The sequence below is a fragment of the Panthera leo genome, chromosome B1, assembly GCF_018350215.1.
Source record: "Panthera leo isolate Ple1 chromosome B1, P.leo_Ple1_pat1.1, whole genome shotgun sequence".
Lineage (NCBI taxonomy): Eukaryota > Metazoa > Chordata > Mammalia > Carnivora > Felidae > Panthera > Panthera leo.
In genome coordinates this window covers 192,794,685-192,820,969 of record NC_056682.1, presented here as the reverse complement: position 1 = coordinate 192,820,969, position 26,285 = coordinate 192,794,685, and the positions used below count along the sequence as shown (strand labels likewise).

General features: G+C 46.6%; 1 protein-coding gene across 8 annotated transcripts in view; it reads right to left on the bottom strand.

Moving 5' to 3' along the window:
* Nucleotides 1-270: 270 nt before the first annotated feature.
* PROM1 (prominin 1) overlaps nucleotides 271-26,285 on the bottom strand; it is a 134,992-nt gene continuing 108,977 nt past the window's right edge. For 7 of the 8 annotated variants that reach the window (XM_042936847.1, XM_042936843.1, XM_042936845.1 and 4 more), the window contains 13 exons: nucleotides 26,115-26,267; nucleotides 20,540-20,663; nucleotides 18,647-18,750; nucleotides 16,961-17,045; nucleotides 14,265-14,411; nucleotides 13,512-13,583; nucleotides 12,340-12,432; nucleotides 10,383-10,436; nucleotides 7,999-8,079; nucleotides 7,598-7,666; nucleotides 4,202-4,294; nucleotides 1,628-1,743; nucleotides 271-705 (listed from right to left, as the gene is read on the bottom strand). In XM_042936847.1, coding sequence (XP_042792781.1) covers nucleotides 651-705; nucleotides 1,628-1,743; nucleotides 4,202-4,294; nucleotides 7,598-7,666; nucleotides 7,999-8,079; nucleotides 10,383-10,436; nucleotides 12,340-12,432; nucleotides 13,512-13,583; nucleotides 14,265-14,411; nucleotides 16,961-17,045; nucleotides 18,647-18,750; nucleotides 20,540-20,663; nucleotides 26,115-26,267 — 1,246 coding nt within the window. In that variant the 3' untranslated portion in view covers nucleotides 271-650. Of the gene's footprint in view, nucleotides 706-1,132; nucleotides 1,167-1,627; nucleotides 1,744-4,201; nucleotides 4,295-7,597; nucleotides 7,667-7,998; nucleotides 8,080-10,382; nucleotides 10,437-12,339; nucleotides 12,433-13,511; nucleotides 13,584-14,264; nucleotides 14,412-16,960; nucleotides 17,046-18,646; nucleotides 18,751-20,539; nucleotides 20,664-26,114; nucleotides 26,268-26,285 lie in introns of all 8 variants that reach the window. The other variant, XM_042936848.1, reaches the window with a different exon arrangement.

The window sequence follows — 26,285 nt, the reverse complement described above, 5'->3', positions numbered from 1 at the left end:
GAGTGTCCAAGGAATGCCGTGGATCATCTCAATCAGAATCTAGGAAAAAGGCATGGAACAGACTCTTGTGCAATCCCCCTTGGAGGAACCAGCTGTGCTGATGAATGCATTTTAGACTTCCGGCCTCCAGAACTGTGGGAGAAAGTACTTCTGCTGCTTTAAGCCACCCACCTTGTGTAACTTGTTACAGCAGCCTTGAGCAAATGACACAGTGACATAATCGATGTCTATAATATAGGTATGTGTTTCAATAAGAAGATTAGAGTCAGATTTCTGAAATCACTTTTATTGTTCACACACACAACTGCTATTTGCTGGATTTTGTCTAGCTACAAGTCTAGGTTCCCAAGCAATGAAATGTGACACAATTCATGCCTTGTTCTGAAAACTAAACTGGAAATGAATGAATGTAATACATATTGGAACTTTCATAGAAGGCTCAGATGATTAAAGCAAAACTTCTGGAGAGAAAACAAAACAAAAACCAAAACAGCTGTGAATGCACACTTTTTACTCTTTGGCGCATCGGCGAGTGTTGCATACAAAAATCACTAAACTCTGTAAACTCTGGAAGGGAAGGTTTCTTTTCCAGTATTCAGAGACGCTGTAGATCAAGAACTCGTGCCGTTGGATCTGTTTAAAAACTTTGTTCATACAGTCTGAGTGGAATGATGTCTATGAAAACCAATATTACCATTTTCCATACTGTAACAAAAATAAATACACCAAAAACACCATGTTATCTCTAAGATGAAGTATTCACATTGTGAGCTACAAAGGCGATGCAAGGGGTCATGAAAAGCACGGGAGCATTTGTTAAATCTACAAAGAGAGTAAAAAAGCTATATTCACATTCTGCTCCCTTTAAAAACCAAGCACTGAATCAGCCATTTTATATATTAATAAACCTAACCTATAAAAATATCATTAATTTAACAAGTATTCCTTCAGTGCCTTGTGTGTGCCGGCCCTGTTGTAGAGGCATCAGCATGGATTTTTATCTGGGCATATCTAACGTTGTCATGTAATTTTAAGATGCTATTAATTCTGTTTTAAAAGTCCATCACATAATAATAAAGACCTCCCCAGTCCCATCTTAGGAATATGGTTTTAAAAAAAAGAAAAGGCTTACTTTTTGACGGATACAGTTTCAGCACTATAAAATACTAAAAAGGGAGATACAATTATTGTTTTTAATTACGATCACAGCTCGACAGCTGGATCCCCCACATTTTTTTTTACCCTAATACAGACACTACCCAAGTACATTCAGGAGAGACACACATCAGGAAGGAGGTGAGTGGAGTAAAACACGAAGCATAAAGGTATATACTACAGAGTCAAAGTGAAAACTAGTAAACACAGCTATAAAGTAAAGTGCCAAATCCCCAAGACAGAGGAACTGCAAACAAGAAATAAGAAGGCTGGTTAAGGACACTGAGAAGATGAAGCAAGAGGGAGAACAGTTAAAACAAGCATAAGAAAGGTACAAAGAAGACACCTGACCAGAGTGACCCCCTACTTTAAAAAAAGACCAAGTTTAATCTCATCAGAGCTCGTTCTTAAGTCAGTGCCTCTTAGAAAATGACCCCCCTCCCCCAGCCTCTGTAGAAACGTGTCTACTTACTCCTCATACACATCCTCTGAATCCATTCGACGATAGTACTTGGCCAGCTTTACAGCAAAAATGAGAGCCGGAAGTAGAAATACGGTGGCTTTTCCTATGCCGAACCAAAATAAATTCTAGGGAAAAAAAGAAAATCAGGAGGATCAGATGCCTCAAGACGGGAAAATGGAAAGCAGCGGTCGCTTTTTTTCTTTTTACCGCCATTGTTTAATGAGGTTTAATTTTGTTCATTGAAACCATTTGTAAATGCAACGGGAGTCATCTACTGTGTGAAAGGCTACACGTTGATGCAATTCATTAAATCTCTCTGAAAACCTTGACTCGATCCTATTATATTTATTTTACAAATGAGGACCAGTGGGAGCAAGTGGGGAAGCAAGGGTTTGCATCTAAGACCCCACCAGATGGCGTCCCTTTGCTGCCTACGATAGGAGCATGGCGGGCCAGCAGGCCTGAGCTTAATCCCTTTTCTGAGTTGTCTGACGCGGCTAATTCACCTTTCTGGCTTTGTTCTGCATCAGAACCGCGGGACCGAAGCATCTTTATCCCATAACACTATTGTGTGGAGAAGGCAGGATCGGCGCTCGGCACCTGCTAGGCTCTCAACAAACATTCCATATTTAACTTAACCAAGCTTAAGAGCAGATCATAGGCTGCATTCAACCCTATTTTGTTAAAAAAGCATGTGAAGGTATTTTCAGAAGATAGTTGCCAACATTCCTAAGTCAGGCTTCACACAGAAATCTGGAGTCACGTCTTTCTTGAAAAGTCTTCAAGTTCAGTCTCATAAACTGAGCCCCCATCCCCGCAAGGCAACACCAGCGGCCGCTGAGTGGTGGTTCTTCCATCAAGAAGGTCCGCGTTTGGTTGGGGCCTGGCCACACCGCTAGCTTTTGCAGGGGTGACGCCCAACGCTGTTTAGCCTTATCCACCAATCAGAAGAGACGCAGCTGGAGACCCCGACGACACCATTCACCAGCCAGTGTCTTACGCTTGGCCTGTAGAGGTTCGGGTCTATGGCCGCTGCCTTAGGGTGATGTTGTAGGTAACACCAGGACAGCCTCCCCAGCCTACCGGGAGGGAAAAGGCAGCTTGGATGTGACAGCGGCCCTCCTCCGCTGCCCTCCAACCCTCACAGCTCAGCCACTGACGTTCTGCCTTCCTCCGGACAGAGCGCACTGTCGGATGGCAGTGGCACCTCTTGACCCAGAATTTCCAGTAAATTTGTTCTCCTTTCCCCACGTGTTCTTTTATTGGTAGATTTCTGTGCATTCAAACCTCGCTTTGAGAGGCTTTAGAGCTTTATGACAACCAATCCTTTTACTGGAAGCTGCCATAATTCTTTCGGAACAATCAAGGTATAAAAGAAACATGTTGGGCAGCCTGGGGTCCACTTTCCTGGCAAAATCAATGCCCAGAGCTCTTTCTTACTATTTAAACCACCTCGCTACAAAGCTCCAGTCTCTAGGCCTCCCTTCCACTGGTCCTCAATTACTGGGGGAAAAGCATCGATAGTTGGGTGATTTGACTGGCTGGGGGCAGGTGGTGAAGACCGAAGGCAAGGAGATCAATTCAGAATCCACCAGGTTAGGGGCACCTGTATGGGCTCAGTCGGTTCCACGTCTGACTTCAGCTCAGGTCACAATCTCGTGGTTCATGAGTTCGAGCCCTGCGTCGGACTCTGTGCTGACAGCTCAGAGCCTGGATCCTGCTTCAGATTCTGTGTCTCCCTCTCTCTCTGCCCCTCCCCACCTCATGCTCTGTCCGTCTGTCAGTCTCTCTGTCTCTCAAAAACAAACAAACATTAAAAAAAAAAAAAAAGAATCAACCAGGTTAGCCCAGGACACACCTACAAAGCCATCAGCAGGGGTCCAAGAAGCAGCACAAAGGGATTAGGGTCTGGGGAGGAGGGAAGTGGCCAGGAAGCCAAACCTTGGGGACTGCATGGCTAGAAGAGGACAGGAGCATCTCCATTCAGGTGTCAAAGTCCGTCCAGCAGATAGATGGGCATGTGGATGTGGGACAGGGAGATGACAGACGGAGCAGTACAGATGCACTTGGACAGACAGCTGTTTGAACATCCTTCATTCATTCAACTGCCTGTGCCAGGCAATATGCCAGAGGACAGGGACACAGCAACGCACAGGCCCTCTGCTCAGGGGGTTGACGGTGTTGCAGGGGACAGGTCTTTTTGTTGTTGTTTTTTTTTTGTTTATTTATTTTGAGAGTGGGGGGAGAGGCAGAAAGAGAGGGAGAGAGAGAATCTCAAGCAGGCTCCGTGCTGTAAGCACAGAGCCCGACACGGGGCTCGATCCCACGAACCGTGAGATCATGACCTGAGCCAAAATCAAGAGTCGGGTGCTTAATCGACTGAGCCACCCAGCCGCCCCTGAAGTATCCTAACACATTCATCTCAATTTTAGATTTCAGGTCTTGGATTCTACACCTGTTAACAGACCCAAGCACAGAACTATTTTATATCATAGGGTGTACTACAATCTGCAAACAAAAAATGAAGACTGATGAGTTTACTGTGTTTCCTGATCTTGAAAGATGAAATTTCACCATTCTTACCATGGGGTCGATAATGTAGCTGCACAGAAAGACGTCAACAGCAGAGTCTAAAGCGGTGGCCACGGGTTTGCAGGCTGCAATTTTGTCAGTAATCTAGGGGGTAAGAAACACGAGTGAACTTTGAGGCACACGCGCAAAAATCCACAAGAATCAGACGTGCCATTTATCTTTGACCTATTTTCACCCAAAGGATCTCTACACCCTCGTTGACATGGAGCAGAATGCTGATTTCTATGGATGAGTTTGACAATGTTTAAAAGCAGGTACTTGAAAGCAAGATGCTGATTCTCTCTGCCTCTCGGTCTCTGGTTTCTACACTTGTTTTGTGGAACCATAACACCCACCCTTACCAGGCTCCCGAGAGAATGAAGTACAAGTGTCAGGTCCAGGGTCTCGGGCTGAATTTCTTACCTGATCCCTTTGAGATCTGACAAAGGATGTGGAAGAAAATGGAAAGCTAATAAATCAATAATTATATATTTTGTTTTTGTTTTTTTTTTATTTTATTTTTTTTTATTTTATTTTTTTTCTTTTTTTTTTATTTTTTAATATATGAAATTTACTGTCAAATTGGTTTCCATACAACACCCAGTGCTCATCCCAAAAGGTGCCCTCCTCAATACCCATCACCCACCCTGCCCTCCCTCCCAACCTGCCCTCCCTCCCACCCCCCATCAACCCTCAGTTTGTTCTCAGTTTAATAATTATATATTTTGGACCGGGGCTTGGCAAACTCTTCCCAGAAAGGGCCAGAGAGTAAATATTTTCTACCTCGCAGGACAGACCAAGACATTTCTGTCACAAGTGCTGGACTCTGAAAAAAAAATGGTGAAAGCAGCCGCAGATGATGTATAAACCAAAGGGGGTGGCTGTGTGCCAATAAAACCGTGTTTACAAAAACCAGTGCTACCTGCAGACCCCATTTTAGAAGACAGAAACTAAAATAAATAAGGAAATAAATAAATAAAGTTAAAAAAAAATAAGAAGAAAATAGGGGCGCCTGGGTGGGTTAGTCGGTTGAGTGTCCGACTCTTGATTTCAGCTCAGGTCCTGATCTCAGGGTTGTGGGTCAAGCCCCACTTTGGGCTCCGTGCTGAGCGTGGAGCCTGCTTGGAATTCACTCTCTCTTTCCTTCTGCCCCTCTCCCCCCACTCACACACACTCTCTAAAATTAAAAAAAATACATTTTTTTTTAGAAGACAGAAAACTATGTACTCATTAATGAGTTTAAAATAAACACGTTTACTAAATCTCAAACAGATGCTCCAATCCCATTGACTTACGATAGCTATAGTCATGCGTTTTAAAAAACTTTTGGGGTGCCTGGGTGGCTCAGTCAGTTAAGCGTCTGACTCTTGATTTCAGCTCAGGTCGTGATCGCATGGTTTCGTGGGTTCGAGCCCGGCGTTGGGCTCTGGGCTGACAGTACGAAGTCTGCTTGAGATTCTCTCCCCCTCTGTCTCTGCCCCTTCCCCACTCTTGCAGTCTCTGTCTCTCTCAGAACAAATAAACTTAAAAGAAAATCTTTAAAAAAAAAAAAGAACTTTTGAGTACATACAATGAGCTCGATGTTAGCTCATTTCCTTTATTGGTTGGTAAACCTTCCCTTTTTCTTCCACCACCTATACCTTCCAAGGCAATCCATGTTAACAACTTCATTTTCACCAAGCTCAACCAACCTACCTCTTTCTTCATAGGCTTTTTCACTGCCGGGTTTTTACAAAAACTGGGGTTGGAGTCATACTCTGTACGCTTTCTGCATCTTGCTTTTCTCCTTTATTTATAACCCTGTGAAAATCTCTCCTAGCCCCACAGCATAGCTCTGATCCATTTGGTACCAACAGTCACCCAATATTTCCATGGCATGGCTCTCGTGTGACTTAACCATTTCTGTCCAGATTCCCTTTGGTTTCACGGTATTTGTTTCATATTCTGGGTATGGATGTGACTAAAATGTGGTTCCTTGATCTGGTGGAGGATATGCACAGGGTCCAGTGGCCGTGGCGGCAATGATGATAATGTATCTCTTCCGCCGCTATTCACCCACGTGTGCACACGTCTCATGCCAGCACTGAGAGGACCCTGTGGTCTTCCCATCTGGTTGGTGGGAGGCATCAGCACAGACATCAGGAAGCTGGGCCTTGAAGGAGAACCAGATACACGAGGCCCAGATGGTGGGGACTAGAGGTAGGGACTGGGGAGGGGGGTATGACACAGAGGAAATCACATGGAGAAGTGTGAACGTCTCAGAGAATCAAGCAGTGGGGTGTGGCTGGAATCCGGGGTGGGCAGCAAAGAGGGAGGAGATGGTTGGTAGTCCGGGCTCATGACCCCTTGGAGGTAGTCGAAGACTTCCTGAGTCCCCAGACTTCTCAAAGCCCGTCTTGGCTAACAGCAAGTAGCCCAAGTGACTCAGCCCAAGTTGATCAAGTAACTCAGCGGCAAGCATCTCCCCCCCACCAAACCCTGCCCCAGTGGAATAATCCTCAGATTGGGGAGCTGGCCCAGAGCCCAAGATGACAAAAGGCATTTTCCAAGACATTATGCTTCTCCACAAGCTGGCTGCTGGGAGCAACGTGCTGCCTTGAAACCACCGGAAACTTCACTCTGCTCCTCGACTTTCCTCTTCTAATGTATTCAGGGAGACCCCACTGTTGTGGACCGAATTGTGTTCCCCCAAATTCGTGTGTTAAAGCCCTACCTCCTGGTATCTCAGAATGTGACTGTATCTGGAGGTAGGGTCTTTGAAGAGGCAATTCAGTTAAAATGAGGTCATTAAGGTTGAGTCCTAATCCAATGTGACTGGCATCTTTATAAACGAAGCGGAAATTTGGGCACAGACATGCACAGAGGGCAGACCTTGTGAAGACACATGGGGAAGGTGGTTGTCTACGACCCAAGCAGAGAGGACTCTAAAGCAGAGAGACTCTAAAGGCTCTAAAGAAACCAACACTGCTGACACCTTGATGTCAGACTTCCAGCCTCCAGAATTATGAGAAAACAAATTTCTGTAGCTCAAGACATCCCTAGTCGACTGATCCACCAACAGCATGGCAGGCTGAGCGCTGCCCTAGCCACCATTGCAAAAGAAGCTCACAGTGCACTGGGGAGACACAGTCAAGTGTGGCCAGAACTCCTACAATGGTGAGCAAGGGAGCTGAGGGACGATGTGAGGGGCACTTTCTCCTGCTCGGTGTCAGGCCCGAGAAGGGGTCCAGCGTGGACAACACGTGCTGTGTCTTACGCCACCTCCCATCATGGTCCTTTTCGAGGCCCTTGACTTATCTCTCCTACCCAATTACTAGGATTTTAATTTTATCTCCTCCTGATTGTATCCTACAACATGGCCATCCTAACACATGGCCCTCTTGTGTTCATAAAAGAGAAACTACTTACTGAGATTTTGACCCACTGCAGATAGCGTTCAAAGTATCCTACTATCGTGTTCCCATACTTCTGACTTTCCTGGAAAGAAATCGGAGGGTAGGAAAACCGTTAAAAGGATGCTATGAGGTCACGTAGTTATGGGCACACGCCCACTTACTGGCATACATATTTTTTTTTTAATATGAAATTTCTTGCCAAATTGGTTTCCATACAACACCTAGTGCTCCTCCCAACAGGTGCCCTCCTCAATGCCCCTCACCCACCCTCCGCTCCCTCCCTCTCCCCATCAACCCTCCGTTTGTTCTCAGTTTTTAAGAGTCTCTTATGGTTTGGCTCCCTCCCTCTCTAGCTTTTTTTTTTTTCCTTCCCCTCCCCCATGGCCATACATATTTTTTAAAAAGAAAACTTACTTCAACAATAACCGAGGAAATACGGGTTGTGAGGAAGTCCTGAGCGGAATCCAAAGAGGAAAGGGTATTGGTCACTTTCATCTGGAAAACACAGCAATCGACAAGTGTCACGTGACGAAGGGATTTCACTAGTTTGCCTGTCGGTGCCCGTGCGGTCAGCTCAGCCCCATCCCACGACGACCTGCTAGTCAAGAAGACGACTGAGCCGGCCCAGCCCTCTGAGGGCAGGGGGACAAGAGATGTCATACTGAACACTCACTTTGTGCCGGACACTGGGCTGGGCCCTTGATCCAAATCGCCTCCCTGAGTACAGGAGGTCCCCCTTATCCACGGTTTCCGTTACTCAGGGTCCAGAAGCAAAGATCCTCGTTCTGATAGATAGTTAGAAATGCTGATAACAGCCTAACGCTCCCTCACATGCCTACCTCATCCCCCCCCGGTCAGGCATTTTTACCACGTCACATCCTCGCAAGAAGGGTGAGTCAGAGATTTTGAGAGTGGGACCACATTCACATAACTTCTAGTACAGTACATTCTTATAATTGTTCTATTTTATTATTGATTATTGCTGTTAACCCCTTACTGTGCCTAATTTATAAATTCAGCTTTATCGTAGCTGTGCACGCAGGGGTTCAGTACTGCCCGTGGCATCCGCTGAATGTATCCCCCATGGATAGCGCGGGGGGCGGGCTCTTGTACTCACAGGCCGTAGGAAGGCATTATCAGGCCCCCTTCACAGAGGAGGTGGCTGACCCTGCTTGACGTCACCAGGTTGGGGGCATAAGAGCCGGGATGTGCACCTAGTTTCTTGACACAGGTGAGAACTCCGACATGGCAGCTTGGTGCAAATTAGAAAAGGTGCCCTTTCTGTTCTGCCCGGAGACCTCAGGGCACACAGCTTGGCCAGTGGGTCAAAGATGCATTTCCACCCCAACTCGCCCCCACACTGACCCCTCGTGAAGGGCAACGCGCAGCTCACGCTGTCACCATGAACGTCCAGATGCGCGGGATGGCAAGGGACCCGCACACAGTTACCGGTCTGTCCCAGGCTCCCTTGGCCCAGGACACACATGTGTGAAATGGCAACTGTGATGAGAGGAACAGTGACGGTCCCCAAGCCGAGCAAACCTCACAGAAGAGCCTTCAGGGGAACTCAGGGTCTCCCGTGCCAACAAAGAAGCAGGCCCAGTGCTGCCCGGGGAGTGTGCTAACTACTAGCGAAGGAGCTCACGGTTCACGGGGACACGTGTCACACAGTCACACGTGGCAAGAAGCCCTGTGACCAAGGTCTGCAAAAAGACCTCAGAGAAAAGCACAAGGAGGAACGAGGAACGTGGGATTTTCGATTGTGGGCTGACATCCCCAACCTCTCATGAGCAGCCCAATCTGCTCAATAAAGAGAGGTTTCCTGAGTTGCCCGTTGGCACTGAGGGTACGAGACAAACACATCGTAGCCGTGGAGCTCGGTTTCTGTTGTGGGGGTGTCTGCAGTCTGAAGGACCCCCTGTGGTCGACTGTATTAACTGCTCCTGACTGCTGATACCTCTTGAGCTCTGGCTTCTCAGCCCAAGATGATGGGCCTGGCAGCCTCACTTGCTTTGGCTAATGGAACGTAGATGGAGTGGCCGGTTCTAAGAAGTTGCTTAAAGGGCAGCTAGTGTTTCTACCTCGAGGACATGAGGTGGCCCAGACAGGAGCTGCTCCCTCAGCCTGGGTCTCTGGGTGGGAAGGTGGGCGGACAAGCCCGCAGTCAACCCAACGGTGAGAATGAGTCTGTGGTCAAAGGCACTGGATTTTGTAGGCAGCATTAGCTCAGTGAGAGTGACCAGTGTACCTTCTGAGCTTACATTCTACACATCAACTCACGGCTTTCACCTGTGTATCTAAGTGTGCCAAGGTGAGAGGTACTTGCAGGAAGCAAATGGTAGGAAAACCCAGTTTGCATTTAAAGTGGGTGGATAACCAAGCTTTTTAAAAAAAAAATTTTTTAATCTTTATTTATTTTTGAGAGAGAGAGAGAGAGAGAGAGACAGAATCTGAAGCAATCAAGTTCCAGGCTCTGAGCCATCAGCACAGAACCCAATGCGGTGCTTGAACCCACGAACTGTGAGATCATGACCTGAGCCGAAGTCAGATGCTTAACCGACTGAGTTACCTGGGTGCCCCCCGCCCACTTTTTTTGGAAATGAAGTCCACTCACAACTGTGGGGCTTGAACTCATGACCCAGAGATCAAGAGTCATGAGTTCTACTGGCTGACCTAGCCAGGTGCCCCCAAAGGATTTTTTTTTTTTAACTTAAATACTTGTAAAACCATTACTTCTGAAAGGCTGTGTGTGTTTTTATAATAAGACCCCGTGGCAGAAAAGGAAAGTAAGTCCTTACCCCCAATCCGCTGCTTTTTTGTTGAAGTTCCTTGATGCTTTGGTATACAGAGCTCTGGTGAACAAGCACACATAATATTTTCCAACTTATTACACGAACATTGTGTCTCCCTCTCCCCCTCCCCCCGCAGCCAGCCATCAAATACGACTTTACTGTGCAATATAGATGCAAGTAACCATGTGAGCCACACAAACCTCTGGTGTAAGAAAAGTGGAAGAATAGCAGGATCTGTATTCTAGAACTTTGAAGGGCAGCACATCCCACACGAGGTGTCCAAGAGACCACTCGGAGTAGAGTTGGCTCAAAGTGGCAGGCGGTAATTACAAAAGTCTACCCTGACTTCCCAGAGTAGTTCCATCTGAATGGTTTAGGTCAGGAATTGGTAAAACAAAGGCCAGATAGTAAATATTTTAGGCTTTGTGGGCCACACCGTGTCCAAAGACTCAACTTTGCTCTTTTAGCGGAAAACGGCTGCAGTCATCCGTAAATAAGAGGGCATGGCTGCGTTCCAATAAAATTTTATTTACAAAAGCAAGCAACGGGCTGGATTATAGTTTTGGGGCCATAGTTTGCTAACCCTAGGTTTACATCATCGGTCACCTGTACACAGCAATTTGCCTATTTGTAGACAGATTGCCTCAGCTCTGCAAAGGCCCAGGAGGCTTGTGTCTACTTGAAGGAAAGCCGTTAAGGAGCATGGAAAAACCAGCTTAAAATGTTAACAAACTTGTGCTAGGCATAAACAAACAGAGCAGAGAATTATGATGAGTGCAGCACACATATTAAGAAAATTCAGTTTTCCTTCTGAATGCTCCAATGAGTTAGAAAGTCGGGAAGGAAGAGAGAGAGAGATTGAAGTGGTAAAAACTAGTTCTAGGAGGTTCCAAAGCTGAAGTCAAGTGGACTCGTGTGCTTCTCCAAACCTGAGCAAGCCGACTCTGTAACAGGTCTCCCACAGCAGCGTCACAATAATCCCTCCTGTTTACAGAGTCTCTCTGGGACATCAAGGCTTTTGTCTCCAGGAAGCAGGTTAACAGGAGGGCAGGAACCGTTCCCCCCATTTTCAGATGAGAAAATGGAAAATTCTAAGACTTTGGGGAGGTAGAAGCAGGGTCTGAAATCAGTTCCGCCTGAGTGCAGAGCCTGTGTTCTCTGCTACAAACTGCCTTTCCAGCATTTGGGAAAGAAGCCAGAAGGCAGCCCAAAGCAAAAGAAAGGGGAAGTCACAATAGAGGCTACGAGAGAGGAGACAGGGAACGCGGCCCATCGGATCAGTGAACGGAGCTAAATGAGGCAGGGGGAAAAGGACTTACCCTTGCCTTCCCATATTTCTTGGCAGGGTGTGGAGAAAAAGAATTTGAAAGTAAGTGCGAGGGAGTCCAGAACACAGACATCATCACCCCAGCCAGGTGCCTGGCTTTGGGGGCCTATCGAGCCGCAGGGAACCAGAGCATAGTGTGTGGGGGAAGCACGGGGTTAACCTACCTGGTCACACCCAAGTGGAAAAGGCAAGGAGATAAAGCACAAAAGGAGTGGGTGGTAACATTGAAAATCTGTCTTGTTTAAAGCCCAGCTACTTTCATCTATTGATTTATTGATTTTTAAAAGTTATTTATTTATTTTGAGAGAGAGAGAGAGAGAGAGGAAGTGGGAAGAAGGGCAGACAGAGAAGAGAGAGAATCCCAAGCAGGCTCCGTGCTGCCAGCGCAGAGCCTGATGCCGGGCTTGAACCCACGAACCATGAGATCCTGACCTGAGCTGAAACTGAGTCGGACGTTCAACCGACCGAGCCACCCAGCCGCACCAACTATCATTAATTTTTAATTTCTTAGCCTGAGGCCAACTGGATTTGACCCCCGCGTGAGGTGCAGATGCTTCGTGAGGCTACATGAAAGCCAACTAATGACATGGGATTTGCTCGGGTCACAGGGAAATGCCAGAGGTTGTCGAGCGTTACCATTGACTGTTCCAAAGGGATGACTTCGCTACGGTGAATCGTCCTAATTGTCTGTGCATTGTTTTTCAGGGACTGTTTCAGACTTCCGTGGGGCTGCAAAGAGAAGAAAAGAAACAAAGGTCAACACCACCTTTCCAGACTTTGGAGCGCTCTCTCTAACCACAGGGGCTCGGGGCAAGGTAGCTGTGACCGGCATGCAGCCCTCCTTGTATGCTGTGGGCGTGGGGCCCACCAGACGTGGGGCAGTGCCAGGACACCCTATTTCAAGGTCACAGGACTGTGAACTCTCAGTGGCCACCAAACCCATCAGCCTGTCCTGAGTGCCTGAGGCTGTGCTCTCTTTCTCACCTCCGCATAATACAGCCACTAGAAAGCCACTTCACAGCAGCGATAGCCCCGTCTCGCAGATGAGAACAGCAAGGCTCAACTGAGCAATTTTTCATTTGACCCACACTTAAAAAGTGTTTAATATATTATCGCGTGACATATTAATGGGCTCATTAATACATTAATGAGCAACTTTATTGCTTCCGTTTTACAGATGAGGAAACTAAGGCACGGAGGAGGAAACATCTTGTCCAAGTTCCCATAAATAGGAAGTGGCTGGGCCAGGATTTAAATCCCAGTCTTCCTCCTGAGCCCAGGTTCCTCATGGCCATGCTCTGCTGCTCCGTTCATGATAGCCATTTAGTCACTGGCCAGCAGGGGAAGTGAGGAAGGGAAGCTTACGGGGCTTGGGTGGCGTCTTTGCCTTCCGTTATCCACCTGTCACTGGCGATGCAAAGCACCAAATGGAAATCCCCCTCCCGTGTCCTCAGTTTCCATTCCCTACACTGCAAGAAAAATGGCACACATGCGTGCACTTGCACACGTGTTTGGTGGCAGAGGGGTTGATGGGGTGAAAACAGAGCTGGTGCTAAACAGTGAGGGCACCCGCGCCACCAGCAGAGGTCGGGAGCAGGCGCGGGCACCCTGACGCCACCCTTTGGAAACGTCCATGTGCTCACAGACTTCCGGGCCCCACGGCAATGGCTGCTGGTGGGAAGTCTTGACGTGCACACGAGACACATCTTTAACCAAAGCTTACTTGTGGTGTACGGGAGCGAAGAATAGTACTGACATTTGACACCTGTAGTGAATACAGCATTTAAAACGGGACTGTTCGAACTCACCAGATGGTTGGCTTTTACTTCTAGATCATCTGCAAAGGATAAAAGGTTCGCTTTGGTGGGGGCTTTACTCAGCTGCAAAAGAGGGGAAAAGAACTGTGTCATCAACGTGGGATTTTTAAGCCTTAACGGTATCTGATAGACAACATAGTGAACCATCGTCCATGGCCATAAAGGCTGGAAACTCTTACTCAGGCGACTCCGGCTACATTCTTATTGATACATATAAAACCAGATTATTTTTATCCAACCACATCCAGCCATAAGAAGAAATCAAGTGCTGATCCGTGCTATAATGGGGATGGATCTCAAAAACTTTAGGCTACGTGAAAGGGGGCCTTTTAAGGCCATCAGACACAAAAGGTCACATGCCTTAGGATTCCATTCAGATTCCATTCAAATGAAATATTCAGAATAGGTAAATAGATGGGTGGTTACCAGGGCTGGGGGGTGGGGGTGTGTGGAATGGGGCACAATTGTGTAATGGGAATGGGGCTTTCTTTTGGAGTGATGGAGATGTTTTGGAGCTGGATAGAAATGATAGCTGTGTAGCATTGTGATTATACTACATACTAATGAATTATTCACCTTAAAAGAGTTCATTTGTGTTATATAAATTTCACCTCAGCTTAAAAAAAAAACCGCCCAAGTTAAAAACAAACAAACAAAAGAAAAACAGAAAAACAAAACAAAACCAACCCACGGGTATCTGCTGTGATTTTCCCCAAAAGATCAAGCATGAACTCATGGTCTCACCTCAGCCAAGTAGATGTTATAATTTATGGCGTCTATTCCTGAAAAGCTGAAATCCATAAGGTTTTTTCTTCCTGCTTCATCCAGCAGAACGATATTGTCAATATTTACTTTCATATTTTGAAAGTCATTGCTTATGTTTCCAGCATGCTGCATGATAAAAAGAAAAGTTATAAATAAGTCCATTCTTCAAGATAGTCACACACTTAGAGCTTTAAAAGAGCAGTAAAGTGACAAGGGACAAAATACACAGACATGCCCCCGACTGACATTTCTTCCCGGTAACCTTCTCTTCCCTTCCACCCCTTCCCCGCTTCCCCGGCTCCTTCCTTATGCCCCACGCCACACACTATGTGAGGAGGTCGGAGGCAAAGCAAAATAATATTCCATCTGCACCCTCAAAGTCCTCAAAGGGAGAGGCAGTGTCATAATAAAGCCACATGAACTGCATCAGGACACCAGGTGCAGGAGACAGTCCTCAAAGGTAGGGGACTGGAGAGGACACCAGAGAGGAGGTGGCTTCTGAATGAGCCTTGGCAAATACAGATGCTGAAAGGGGCCAGGCAGGCTGCATCCCGGGGGAAGGAGGCAGCACACACTGGACTTGGGTGGTGGGGGACACTTGAGATCATGGGGACACGGTTGATGACTTGGGGTTGTCCTAAGCGGCAGTCAGTAGTTTCATGCAGCGTGTAGTGCCTGAGCGTCCCTAGTGCTCTGTCTCTGGTCCACAGAGAAAATGAAACATGGCATGATGTCAGATGAGTAGAGGGTATCTAGTTAGGGCTAGATATTTTATTTATGTATACATGCAAGGAATATTTAAGAAGGATAATCAATACAATAGAAAATACAATGCAATACAAAATTTTGTATCCAGCTTTTTTTTCTTTTTATTATATATAGAGAGAGCACAAGTGGGGGAGAGGGGCAAAGAGAGGGAGAGGGAGAGAGAGAGAATATCTTAAAAAAATTTTTTTTAATGTTTATTTTTGAGAGAGAGAGAGAGAGAAAGACAGAGTGCGAGCAGGGTAGGGGCAGAGAGAGGGAGACAGAATCCGAAGCAGGATCCAGGCTCTGAGCTGTCAGCACAGAGCCCGACGCAGGGCTCGAATTCACGAGCTGTGAGATCATGACCTGAGCCGAAGTCAGATGCTCAGCTGACTGAGCCACCCAGGTGCCCCGAGAAACAGAGACTATCTTAAGCAGACATCATGCTTAGCACAGAGCCTGACTCCGGGCTCCATCCCATGACCCTGGGATCATGACCTGAGCCGATATCAAGAGCCAGATGCTCAACCACTGAGCCACCCAGGTGCCCCTGTATTCAGCTTTTAATAAACCTCTTCATATCTGAAAACTGCCAGGCCATCATGGTTTCATGGTGCTTCTGGAAGCCTTCTGTGATGCCTCAGTGGCAAGCTGTGGGGTTTGGGGAATCACCTCTTTCCTCGGTATCTCTTGGTATCTGCTTCCATTTGGAAGCCCAGAAGAAAGAAGTCTCCTTAAGTTCTTTCCTACAAGAAGGCCAGAAGGCCTCCAGATGTGGGGAGGCGGACAGTGCAGGCTGAAGGCACCCTAGGCCTGGGCAGCCGAAACTCTCTCGCTCTTTCTTCTGTCAAGTGTGCTGTGGAGTGGCCTCTCCTCAGAGTCTTAAAGCTCAAGACTAGAGTGTGGGCTTGGGCAAAGGAGAAGAGGAAATCATTCCACTCTGTCTGCTTCCATCACTGTGGCCATGCTGTCTTGCTGAGGGCCAGCAGACCTCAGCAGAGTCCACATGGAGTCCGGGGGCCACAGCCATGAGTCACGAGGGGCCACGACTGTGTGGACCAGAGTTCTCGGTGCCTCGTTCCCTCTTCAGGGACCCGGCAGAAGAGGTTGGCCAGTGTTGGAACGCCAATGTCCCCTGGGTGTGTCCCTCTAGGAGCAGCGACACACAGCAATATAAAATCTTCTTATGTAGTGTCCACAGCAAGACCCCTCTTGAGCATTGTGCGGTCTACTAGAGAAACTCATACGTCCATAAAGACAACTGGTTGGGGGTGACGAAAATGTTTTGGAATTTGACAGATGTGAGGTTTGCACGACCTTGTGAGTGTACTAAATGTCACTTTCAAATAGTGAATTTTGGGGAATCTGGGTGGCTCAGTTGGTTAAGTGTCGGACTCTTGGGTTTGGCTCAGGTCATGATCTCATGGTTCGTGGGCTCGAGCCCCACGTCAGGCTCTGCACTGACAGTGTGGAGCCTGCTTGGAATTCTCTCTCTCCTCTCCCTCTGCCCCCACCTCCCATTCGCACTGTATCTCTCTCTCTCAAAATAAATAAACATTAAAAAAAAAAAAGAAAATGGTGAATTTTATCTTATATGAATTTTATCTCCATAAAAAAAAAAATGAAAGGGGCCTCCAGGTGGCTCAGTAAGTTGAGCATTCGACTTCAGCTCAGGTCATGATCTCGGGGTCCGTGGGTGTGAGCCCCGTGCGTCAGGCTCTGTGCTGACAGCTCAGAGCCTGGAGCTTGCTTCGGATTCTGTGTCTCCCCTTCTCTCTGCCCCTCCCCCACTCATGCTCTTTGTCTCTCTCCTGCTTTCAAACACAAACATTAAAAAAAACTTTAAAAAAGTATTTCTGAAGAAAATGAAAGATAACTGGATTTACTAAAGAAATATGTCAATTTCATGATTGGTTCCAAGTCCTTACCTCTTGAATATTGAGATGTTCACTGATATTATAGCTATTCTCTAGCTTAAGTGTGGCATAAATGCCTTTATTTTCTTTGCAATCACTGTGGGAATAAACAGAGAAATCATGATCCAGAAAGGCAGCTGTGGCTGCCTCTGTCCACTGCTAAGGATGGAGAGAAAGGTTCACGGTTTATCTTTGATTTCAATCTGTGAGCAGAGAAGGAGCTTCTAAGCGCCGACGTGGGAGGAGGTCACCAGTGGACCCCCCCGGAGCCTCCCATTCCTGACTTCGTTCCCTACTTCGCTAAATGTCCCATCTTTGGAACAGATACAATAAAACTGGTAAATCAGCCTTCTGTCTGTCTCCTTCGTGCCTTTGGAAAAAGCCATGAGTGATAACAAGTTCACAGATTGGGAAGACATCAGTTCTCATAAAAAACAAACAGCAAAGAGCAACACCTGCTAGAAAGAGGTGTGTTACAAAGCATATTCATGGGGTTTAGGATAAGTTTCAATCAAACCCCTGCCAGACCATCTGCCTCCATATTTTCACGGTTGAGCGTCACTCTCTTAACATATGGTTGGATGTATATTCTAATGGCAGGATGGAGACAGGGAAGGGGGCCACAAATACCCAGATGGTGAGGACACCTAGCTTGACCTCACCTCTCTGTGCTCCTCTAACATGTGCAAAATGCCTCCTCGACTGAACTAAGAAGGGCGGCCTTATCCGATGCATATCCCTGTTGCTGACACAGCCACTTCCTGGGAGTGCCTCTTTCATGTTCAGCAGCCAGAGCCCTCTAGCCGAGGGATGCCTGGGAGACGCAACTTTCCCACATCCCTGGGAGATGTGATACTCCTCTCCAGGGAACCCCGAGTAGGCTGGTGGTGTTGGAACAGAAAGCTTAATACACGAACCAGCAGAGGTAAGACTCTGTAGGAGCCAGAGTCACAAAGAGCTGGCAGGCCAGGCCAAGAAGCTTGGCTTTGTCCTTTCAGCCCAGGGATGGTTCAATGGTGCGTAGAATCCCCGATCGCTTGATAATGTCCGCCTGCATGTTGCAGAGAAGGATTCTGAGACTCTCCGGGCTATGGACAAGACCACAGCTGACTACCGATGTCTACCACGAGGGTCAGGTGCAATGGGTGGGCACGTGAGCTACTCATTTGCTATCTCTGCTAGAGGAGCTGGGGAGCCTTTGAACCTTATTGAACAGAGAGGATGTGAAACTGCCCAAGATCACCAAGGCCTGCTCCCTGGTGGCAGAGTCAAGACTGGAGCCCAGGCAGCCTGACCGCAGAGCCTGGCCCTTCAGCTGCTTCACGATCAGCGTGTCTGAGATTTGGACCCATTGCTGTTCTTGTTATACATGGTATTCACTTGGGGCAGGGTGATTTCTGTACAGGAGTTTTCAGAGGGTCTCATCAATGCATCTTAGGGTCACCTTAAGCAGTGAGGTCTAGTGCCTACTGGACAAAGGGACTTTGAGACATCACCACACCGAAGTCTAGCAGGTTTTCGGGGGAAGGATTCTCTTTCTGGTCTTATTTCTACTCTCTTTGCCAAGACTAGAGAACAGCTTAATTCTGAAGCTGGAAAGTCTTATCGAGTCTTATCAAAGACACTTTGAAAGTAAAATTCTCATTCTGGAACAGCAACATTTCGGTAGCAAAAAATGCATAATGCAATTATGTATACCTGTAAACTTGTTCAAAAGTGAGATTAATATCTGGTTTGTTAAATACCATGCCAGAGAGATAGTGTTTCCAATTCTCATTTAGTAAATACGGCGTGTCCAAAACCTAGAACAAGTTAAAAAAAGACTCTTATTTTTTTAAAAAAGATACTTTTACACTAATATACATGCATATAATAAAATATTCTGTTAAACATATTTCAGGGATTTTTCAGATCATGGTTTTCCTCATTGATTTCCAACTTAAAACCAGAAAATAAGACTATGATTGGAAAAAAACTGACTGACCACTGGGTAACATCAATAAGAATGACTCAAATTGCTTTTTTTTTTTTTTTTTTTTTTTTTTGGAGAGCACTTCTCTTAGTAAGACAAACTCATAAGAAATTGTCAAAGAATAGACAACTTGATTCAAAATAGCTAATAGAAAGCCATAAAGCAGCTGGCCCACCTTTTCACTACTACTTCTCTATAGATAAAATGAATTAAAACTTTCATACTCTCTCATTTCATATCATATATTTAAGATGGCTAACATATGTAATGTAATATGTTATATATAATAAGATGGGCTCATTAGTGCATGATCACGTACGTGCTTGAGGAACGTAAAGGGTGTCAAAATATCCCTTATTTTTAAAGAAGTTCTTTTCAGCAATTTAATATGGCATGGAAGATAATAAAGTCTGGCTTGATGTATCACTATAATTTTTCATTAAGAGGCCAAATGGACAAAATTTGACAAATTGACACTCTCAACTTAATTTTCTTCAACCAGCTGAATAAATAGAACACCATGACAACTTGTTACCTTAGTATCCACTCACCAGATTTCATAACAGATTTGAGGCAAAAAAATATATATGCAATAAAACAAGAAAACAGAAATATATCTCAAAAATTATTTTTAAATGTTTCTTTTTGAGAGACAGCGGGAGCAGGGGAGGGGCAGAGAGGGAGAGAGGAAGACACAGAATCCAAAGCAGGCTCCAGGCTCTGAGCTGTCAGCACAGAGCCTGATGCAGGGCTTGAACTCATGACCCATGAGCTGAAGTCGGATGCTAAACCGACTGAGCCACCCAGGCGCCCCAAAGAGAAATATATCTTAAAAAACAGCATCTGAAGAAAAGCACTGAAAAGCCAGAGTGACAAGACCCAAACAAGGGCCAAAATTTCCTCATTAATTAGTGAAGCTGAACAGAGAACAGGTCCCTAGAGTCCATAAGACTTGGTTTCAGAGGGAGAAAGTGAAGCCTGAATTCATTTCCCAACAGCCTCGTCAGACGTCTACCAGGGGCAACACTAGGCCACAAGGTGTGGAATTTTTTGGTGTCTTTCACTACAAATTTAGGGCCTCAAAACCATCTGTGTGGGCAACTGTCATTTGAGAAACTCTTTAAAATGTCAGAAACCTCCTGGGGTACCCCAGCTTGGGAATTTTCTCCTCCAGCTTATTACAAACCACATTGATGAAGAGGCCTTAACTCCTGGTGCTGATTTCACCTGACAGTTGACAAATAATACCACCATGGGGGTGCCTGGGTGGCTCAACTTCGGCTCAGGTCATGATCTGGCCATTCCTGAGTTCGAGCCCCGCGTCGGGCTCTGTGCTGACAGCTCAGAGCCTGGAGCCTGTTTCAGATTCTGTGTCTCCCTCTCTCTGCTCCTCCCCCACTCACGCTCTGTCTCTCTCTCAAAAATAAATAAACATTAAAAAACATTTAAAAAAGAAAGAAAATACCACCATATATATATATTTTTTGCTCTGACAAAGTGAAGGGATCTTAACTTACTGAATGAAAACCAAACTGCTCATCTTTTTTTGCACCCACAAGATATGGGGAAATCAGTTTCTAGTCAAGCCTTTCCATAACAGACCTTGAAAGCATACGTACCTGGAATAACTTCCTGTTTTGGTAAGGCTCACAGAGCAGTTTTTCCACGTTTGCACCAACGACAAAAGTGAGAACCACGATGGTCATCAATATCCAACAAATCAGGAAGCTGACTCCAGCCCCACTGGAAAAAAAGGAAAAACAGACATAAAATTAAGAGTTCTACGGTAGATTATTCAATATTTGGGGATGTCTGGCGCTCAGTCGGTAGAGCATGTGACTCTTGATCTCAGGATCGTGAGTTCGAGCTCCACGTTGGGTGTAGAGATTACTTAAAAAAAAAAAACCAAAACTACACTTCCCATATTACCTACCAGTACTTACTAATTCTATGTATGCAACGTAGGAAATGGACCTAGAGTGTTCGCTTTGTACAGGTTAAGTGAGCCGATTGGCTCAGGAGTGGAGACAGCAGTAAGCACTGTTGACTCTTCGGTCCCAGGCATATAGTGAGGGAGTCCTTCGACTTACGTCTCTGGTCTCCCTGCAGCCCAGTACTTTGGTGCAGACACAGCCTCCGGGGTCGCTTGAGTGAACCTAGCCTTCCACAGGGCACACAGTGAGTGGGGAGGTTCTGAGGCAGGAGAGGTACCACTGGGAGTCCGAAGGGGGCCAGCCTGGTTCAGGGAAGGAGGGCCGTGAGTGGCACGGCTACAGCTCGAGAGGCAGGCCGGGGTGCACGAGAGGGGGTCTGGCTGGTCCAGTAAGGGGAGGCTGCTGAGGGCCTTGACGCACAGGAGGAACACAGCCCAGTTTCTCTCTGAGGAAGAACACTCTAGGCAGAGCCCGAGGATGGGATGGAAAGATGCCCACATGGACGGGGCTACGGCTGATGAGGCTGTCATCCTGGGGTGGTGGCCCGACGTGGCCGGAGGCAGTGGTGAGAAGTCAGCAGACGGAAAAGACACGGGATGTGCTGAGGATGCTGCACGGGAGGAGGAGGCAAGGAGGGGCCGAGGGTGAAGCCAGAGCTTGTCAGCAGGGAAAGGAGACACTGGGTGCTGAGGAAGGGAAGAGAAGGCGGGATCTGGTCCTGCTGCCGGGAGACGTGGCGGTGGGGACGCTGCGGGCAGCCAGCTGCGTCTGGAGCACACGTAGCTGGGCTGTGGGCCTTCATGAGGCAATCGGCTGCTTAGAAGTGACCACTGGTCCCCGGAGCTGAGACTGGAGAGAGAAGCAGCCTGGGGCCGGGCCTGGGGACTTCGCCATTTGAGGAGCAGGTGGCAGAAGGGCAGCCAGAGGATGAGACCGCTAGGAAGACTCATAAAGTAGGAAGGAAACCAGTAGCGCTGCTGATGGGGAAATAAAGGCGTGTCTGCAGGAAGAGGGGGCGGGAAGCCATCCCAAACAGGGCACATTCCAGGGGATCTGAAGCCAGTCCAATGGCTGGAGGCAAAGAGGCTGCTGCTGACCTGAGGGAAGGGGCGTGGCCTTGCCCAGGACGCGGAGGTGAGGAAACAGGCAGCAAGCATCATTACTTTTGATGTCTGTGAAGGGAAGGAGTGGTGTTGGGAGAGGTTTTCGGTTTTCATGGTGAAAGAGAGGAGAGAAGAGAACACGGTTAAGCGTTGAGAAGCAAGTCTGGGAGCGGAGAAGAGATTGAGGACACAGGAGAGGGAAGGGCTCATCCATGACACCCTTGGGCTGTGCGCAGGGATTGAGATTGGGAAAGGAAGGTGGGATGGGCCCAGAAGAGAGGGATTGCTCTGCACTTGACCCTGCACACGTGTGAATGCAGGTGCACTGGAGTTTTGGTGATGGGAAGTTGTATGATGGCTTTTATTTCCTTTGTGAAGAAGGATGTAGAGTCAGCTGCTAAGTGAAGGAGGAATAAGGAGAATGGATGTATCAGTGTGGAAAAAGCCATTGCTGAGCAGAGGAAGGAGGGAAGGAGGGAGGGAGGAAGGAAGGAAGGAAGGAAGGAAGGAAGGAAGGAAGGAAGGAAGAAAGGGAAGGAAGGAAGGAAGAAACTTTTAGGGCTGTGAAGGATCCATGTGAGGTGGGGAATCATAATTTTGTAGGGATACCAATGTGCCCACTGCATGACTTCTCTCTAGAGTGCTCAGTTACTCTGGTGTAGACACAGACAGAGCAAACTCTTGAATCAGTCTAGGTGGAGTAGCCAGATCATCACTGATGATTGCACCGTCACTGGTGCAAACAGGAAGGACCCTCCGAAGTGTGTACTAGGCTGATGTACTTAGTAACAGTGGCATCCCTTCCTAAGGGCATGATTCTGCCCAGTGGACACCATTAAGGAACAATTTCGAATATTTGCCTGGTTTGGCTGAAATAAATAACAAGATGTGCCCACTGGAGGGGCCTCTGTCAGCCTGAACTTCTCTGACCTAAAAGGCTTTTGAGTGTGAAGAAGGGGAACACGTGGGAAGCATATGTTAGTCACCATGGTTTGAACCGTGTGCATGAGCATGTGTGTATATTAGAGTTATAAAAAAAATTGGAAACCTTTGATAGAGCATTTCAAAACAACACTGCTAATCTTAAAGAGCTTATATCCAGCCTTTATTTCTTGAATATGCCTATATCTAGACAAGGAACGCAGCACTGCCAGAGGCCTGTTTTTGTAAGGTCACTCAGATAAGAATGGCCAATGTGTGTTGAAAGTGTTGCAAAGAAGGAAAAGGAGAAGAAGTAAAATAAGAACAAGAAAAATAACGTGCGACAAAGACCATATGTGGCCGGCCGAAGTGAACGTATCTATTATCCGTACCTTTACAGAAACGTGTGCTGACTCTCGCCCGATCTACACAGCTGTGAGGAACATAGGCGATAGTCTTGTGAGCCCTTGTTGAACATCTTAGGGACTTTGGTCAACAATCCAGGGTAGCCAACCTAGTTACATTTCACTGGCCACAGGAATGTCCCACTCCTTGGTGGCTGATGTTTGTGTCATTTCCAATGTCTCACTATTATAACTAAAGCTGCAAAAACATTTCTCTGCTTGTGATACTTTGTCCATAGTTGGGTCCTACTTCCTTAAAACTGATCCCCTAAAATGGAATGACTTGGCCAAGGAGATTACTGTCTCTTTATGGCCCCTGCTACAGCATGACAAAATGCTTTCTGAAATATTTGTAACCACTGAACGGCCACTGGTCATGTAAGGGCACCCATTTTGTGACCCCATGGCTATACTGGGTATTAGTCTTTCTTCAAAGCTCTGGGTAATTGGAGCATAGTTTTCAAGAACTAAAACTAGAAGTTTCAGAGTGGGCTTCAGTACAAGACTGTTTTCTTGCTGCCTTGTGTAGGTGTCCTTACCTCCAGGGAAACCTTCTATGTCCCCCTGAGACAGATGTACATTCCTCGCTGTATCCTCTTTGGCCCCCAAAATGCTCCCTGGACCCTCAGAAGACACAGGATCAGAGCAGAGCCAGGGCTCTCTGTCTTTCCTCCCCCTAGACCTTCTGGTAGGATCCCCTGGGAGATAAGGATTCTTGCTTGGTTTCTGAACAGACCACACTCTTCAACGTTAACGTCAACGGATGGTGTTACTGTTTTTAAGAGCAGGTGGTGTTGTGGTTGCAGCTGAACAAAATATACTTTCTTGTTTCTACAAGTAAATAAATGATTTTTAAGAAATTACAGTCTTCTAATGAGTTGTATCATGCTTTCCCCTTTACAACTCTCGAGTTGTTTACCAGATGTCTCAAGAGATGGAAGCTCCTGCCAAGCAAGATTTCCATGTTGAGCCATGGGTGGCAACAGTACAGACCCCACAGCCACCAGTTTGTTTCCTATCAGGTGATAAATCCCCTTGTTCCCAAGCCACATGCTTGCATGTGACTTTGTCTCTTCGGAGATTCCTTCCTCTGCAGAGGTGAAAATTATATCCAAACTGAAGTAATTTTAGCCTCCATCAAATTGCTCATGACTCCCCTGTTTCCATTTTCTTTGAAACTGGACAGCACATATTTTGGTTTTGTCCCTTAAAAATGTTCAAATAGAATGTTATGAAAAGTGCACATTTTCAGAACAATTTAAGCCCTCCCATCAAGCAGTTAAAAAGATGTGATCTATAGAACCACAATCAAAACACTGACAAAACAGCCAAGTCCCAGGATTAGTAAATCCTGAACATTTAACTCATTTTCTATCTGTAGCTGCATACATTTAAACCAAAAGGAGGGGCAATATACTCTTCCTTGCTGCATGAATTAATTTCTTAAGCGTAGCCATGTGAGCAAATAGGCTTTTCCGTGCACAGAGTTCTGTTCAACTTTGTCTAAATCTGGCAGACTCCTGTGTTGTTAGTTTTAAAGTTATTTGTAAAACTCTTGTGCCTTGATTTATGTGCCTTTCTTGGCTTGTTGTGCTATCCTGGAGCTGAAAGGTTTCAGGGCAAAGCTTTACAATCAGAGCTCATAAGTCTGATTCATTACTGTGGTGACCCAATGTTTGAAAAGGCACGTTAGTGCACGACAGTGGCTTGCGGCTTCTCCCAGCCTGGTACTAGTGACATAAGCAATGACAGCCATGGCTGAGGTGTTGATTCTCCATGGCTCCAAGGACTTGTTCCAAATCTTTACCTTGCTCTCCAAACCCATCACACTCCCTGCTGCCGATTCTTGATGTACTTATTGGAAAAGGAAATATCGGTTTGGAACCCACACGGCTTCCTCTCTGGGGAGCATTCAAAGCTTTAACCTCTGCCTCCGGGTTTATGTTTCTGGCTCCAAGTGCAGTCACACCCAGTTGGTGCCCTCTGCGCTCGTCACACCCTAGTAAAGATTTTTTACGTTTATTTGTTGTTGTTTTTTTTTTTAAAGTTTATTTATTTATTTTTTGTTAAAGGGTCAATTCTTTAAAAAAATTTTTTTTACTCTTTATTTTTGAGAGAGAGAGAGAAAGACAGAGTGTGAGCGGGGGGAGGGGGGGAAACAGAGAGAGAGGGAGACACAGAATCCAAAGCAGGCTCCAGGCTCTGAGCTGTCAGCACAGAGCCTAACGTAGGGCTCAAACTCATGAACCATGAGATCATGACCTGAGCTGAAGTCTAAATCTGGCAGACTCCCGTGTTGTTAGTTTTAAAGTTATTTGTAAAACTCTTGTGCCTTGATTTATGTGCCTTTCTTGGCTTGTTGTGCTATCCTCAACCAACAGAGCCACCAACTGGCGACCCTTGAAGTTTATTTATTTATTTTGAGAAAGAAAGAGACAGTGCGAGTGGGGGATGGACAGAGAGAAAGAAAAATCCCAAGCAGGCTCTGCACGCGGGGCTTGAACTCATGAACTGTGAGTTCATGACTTGGCCGGGAAACAAGAGTTGGACGCTTAACTGACTACGCCACCCAGGTGCCTTGACAATCTCTTTTCTAAGTCAAGTTTCCAGAGTTTCAAAGCAAACAAGCTGAAGAAACTGGTGACCACAGAGAACAGTGTCTGATACCAGGCCAATCCTCAGCAAGTTTCTGGTGAATAAAATGGATGGATGGATGGATGGATGGATAATAATCCATAATGTGCAGCCCAGAGGCCACCAGATTCGTGTCATCAGTCTGCTCTTCTCCCCTCATTTCCACCCCCCACGTGGCAAGGAAGAGCAAACACTCACACCATGAGGAAGATGCCTCCGGTGTTTGAGACGCAGCCTCGTCTGGTCGGGGTGGCATTCCGGTCATAGCCACACGTGCCACACAGCAAGCCCAGGTAATAAAAAATCACGACGAGTGTCAGCAAACAGCAGACAACCAGGCCACCCAGCCACCTGGTGAAGCAAGCACAG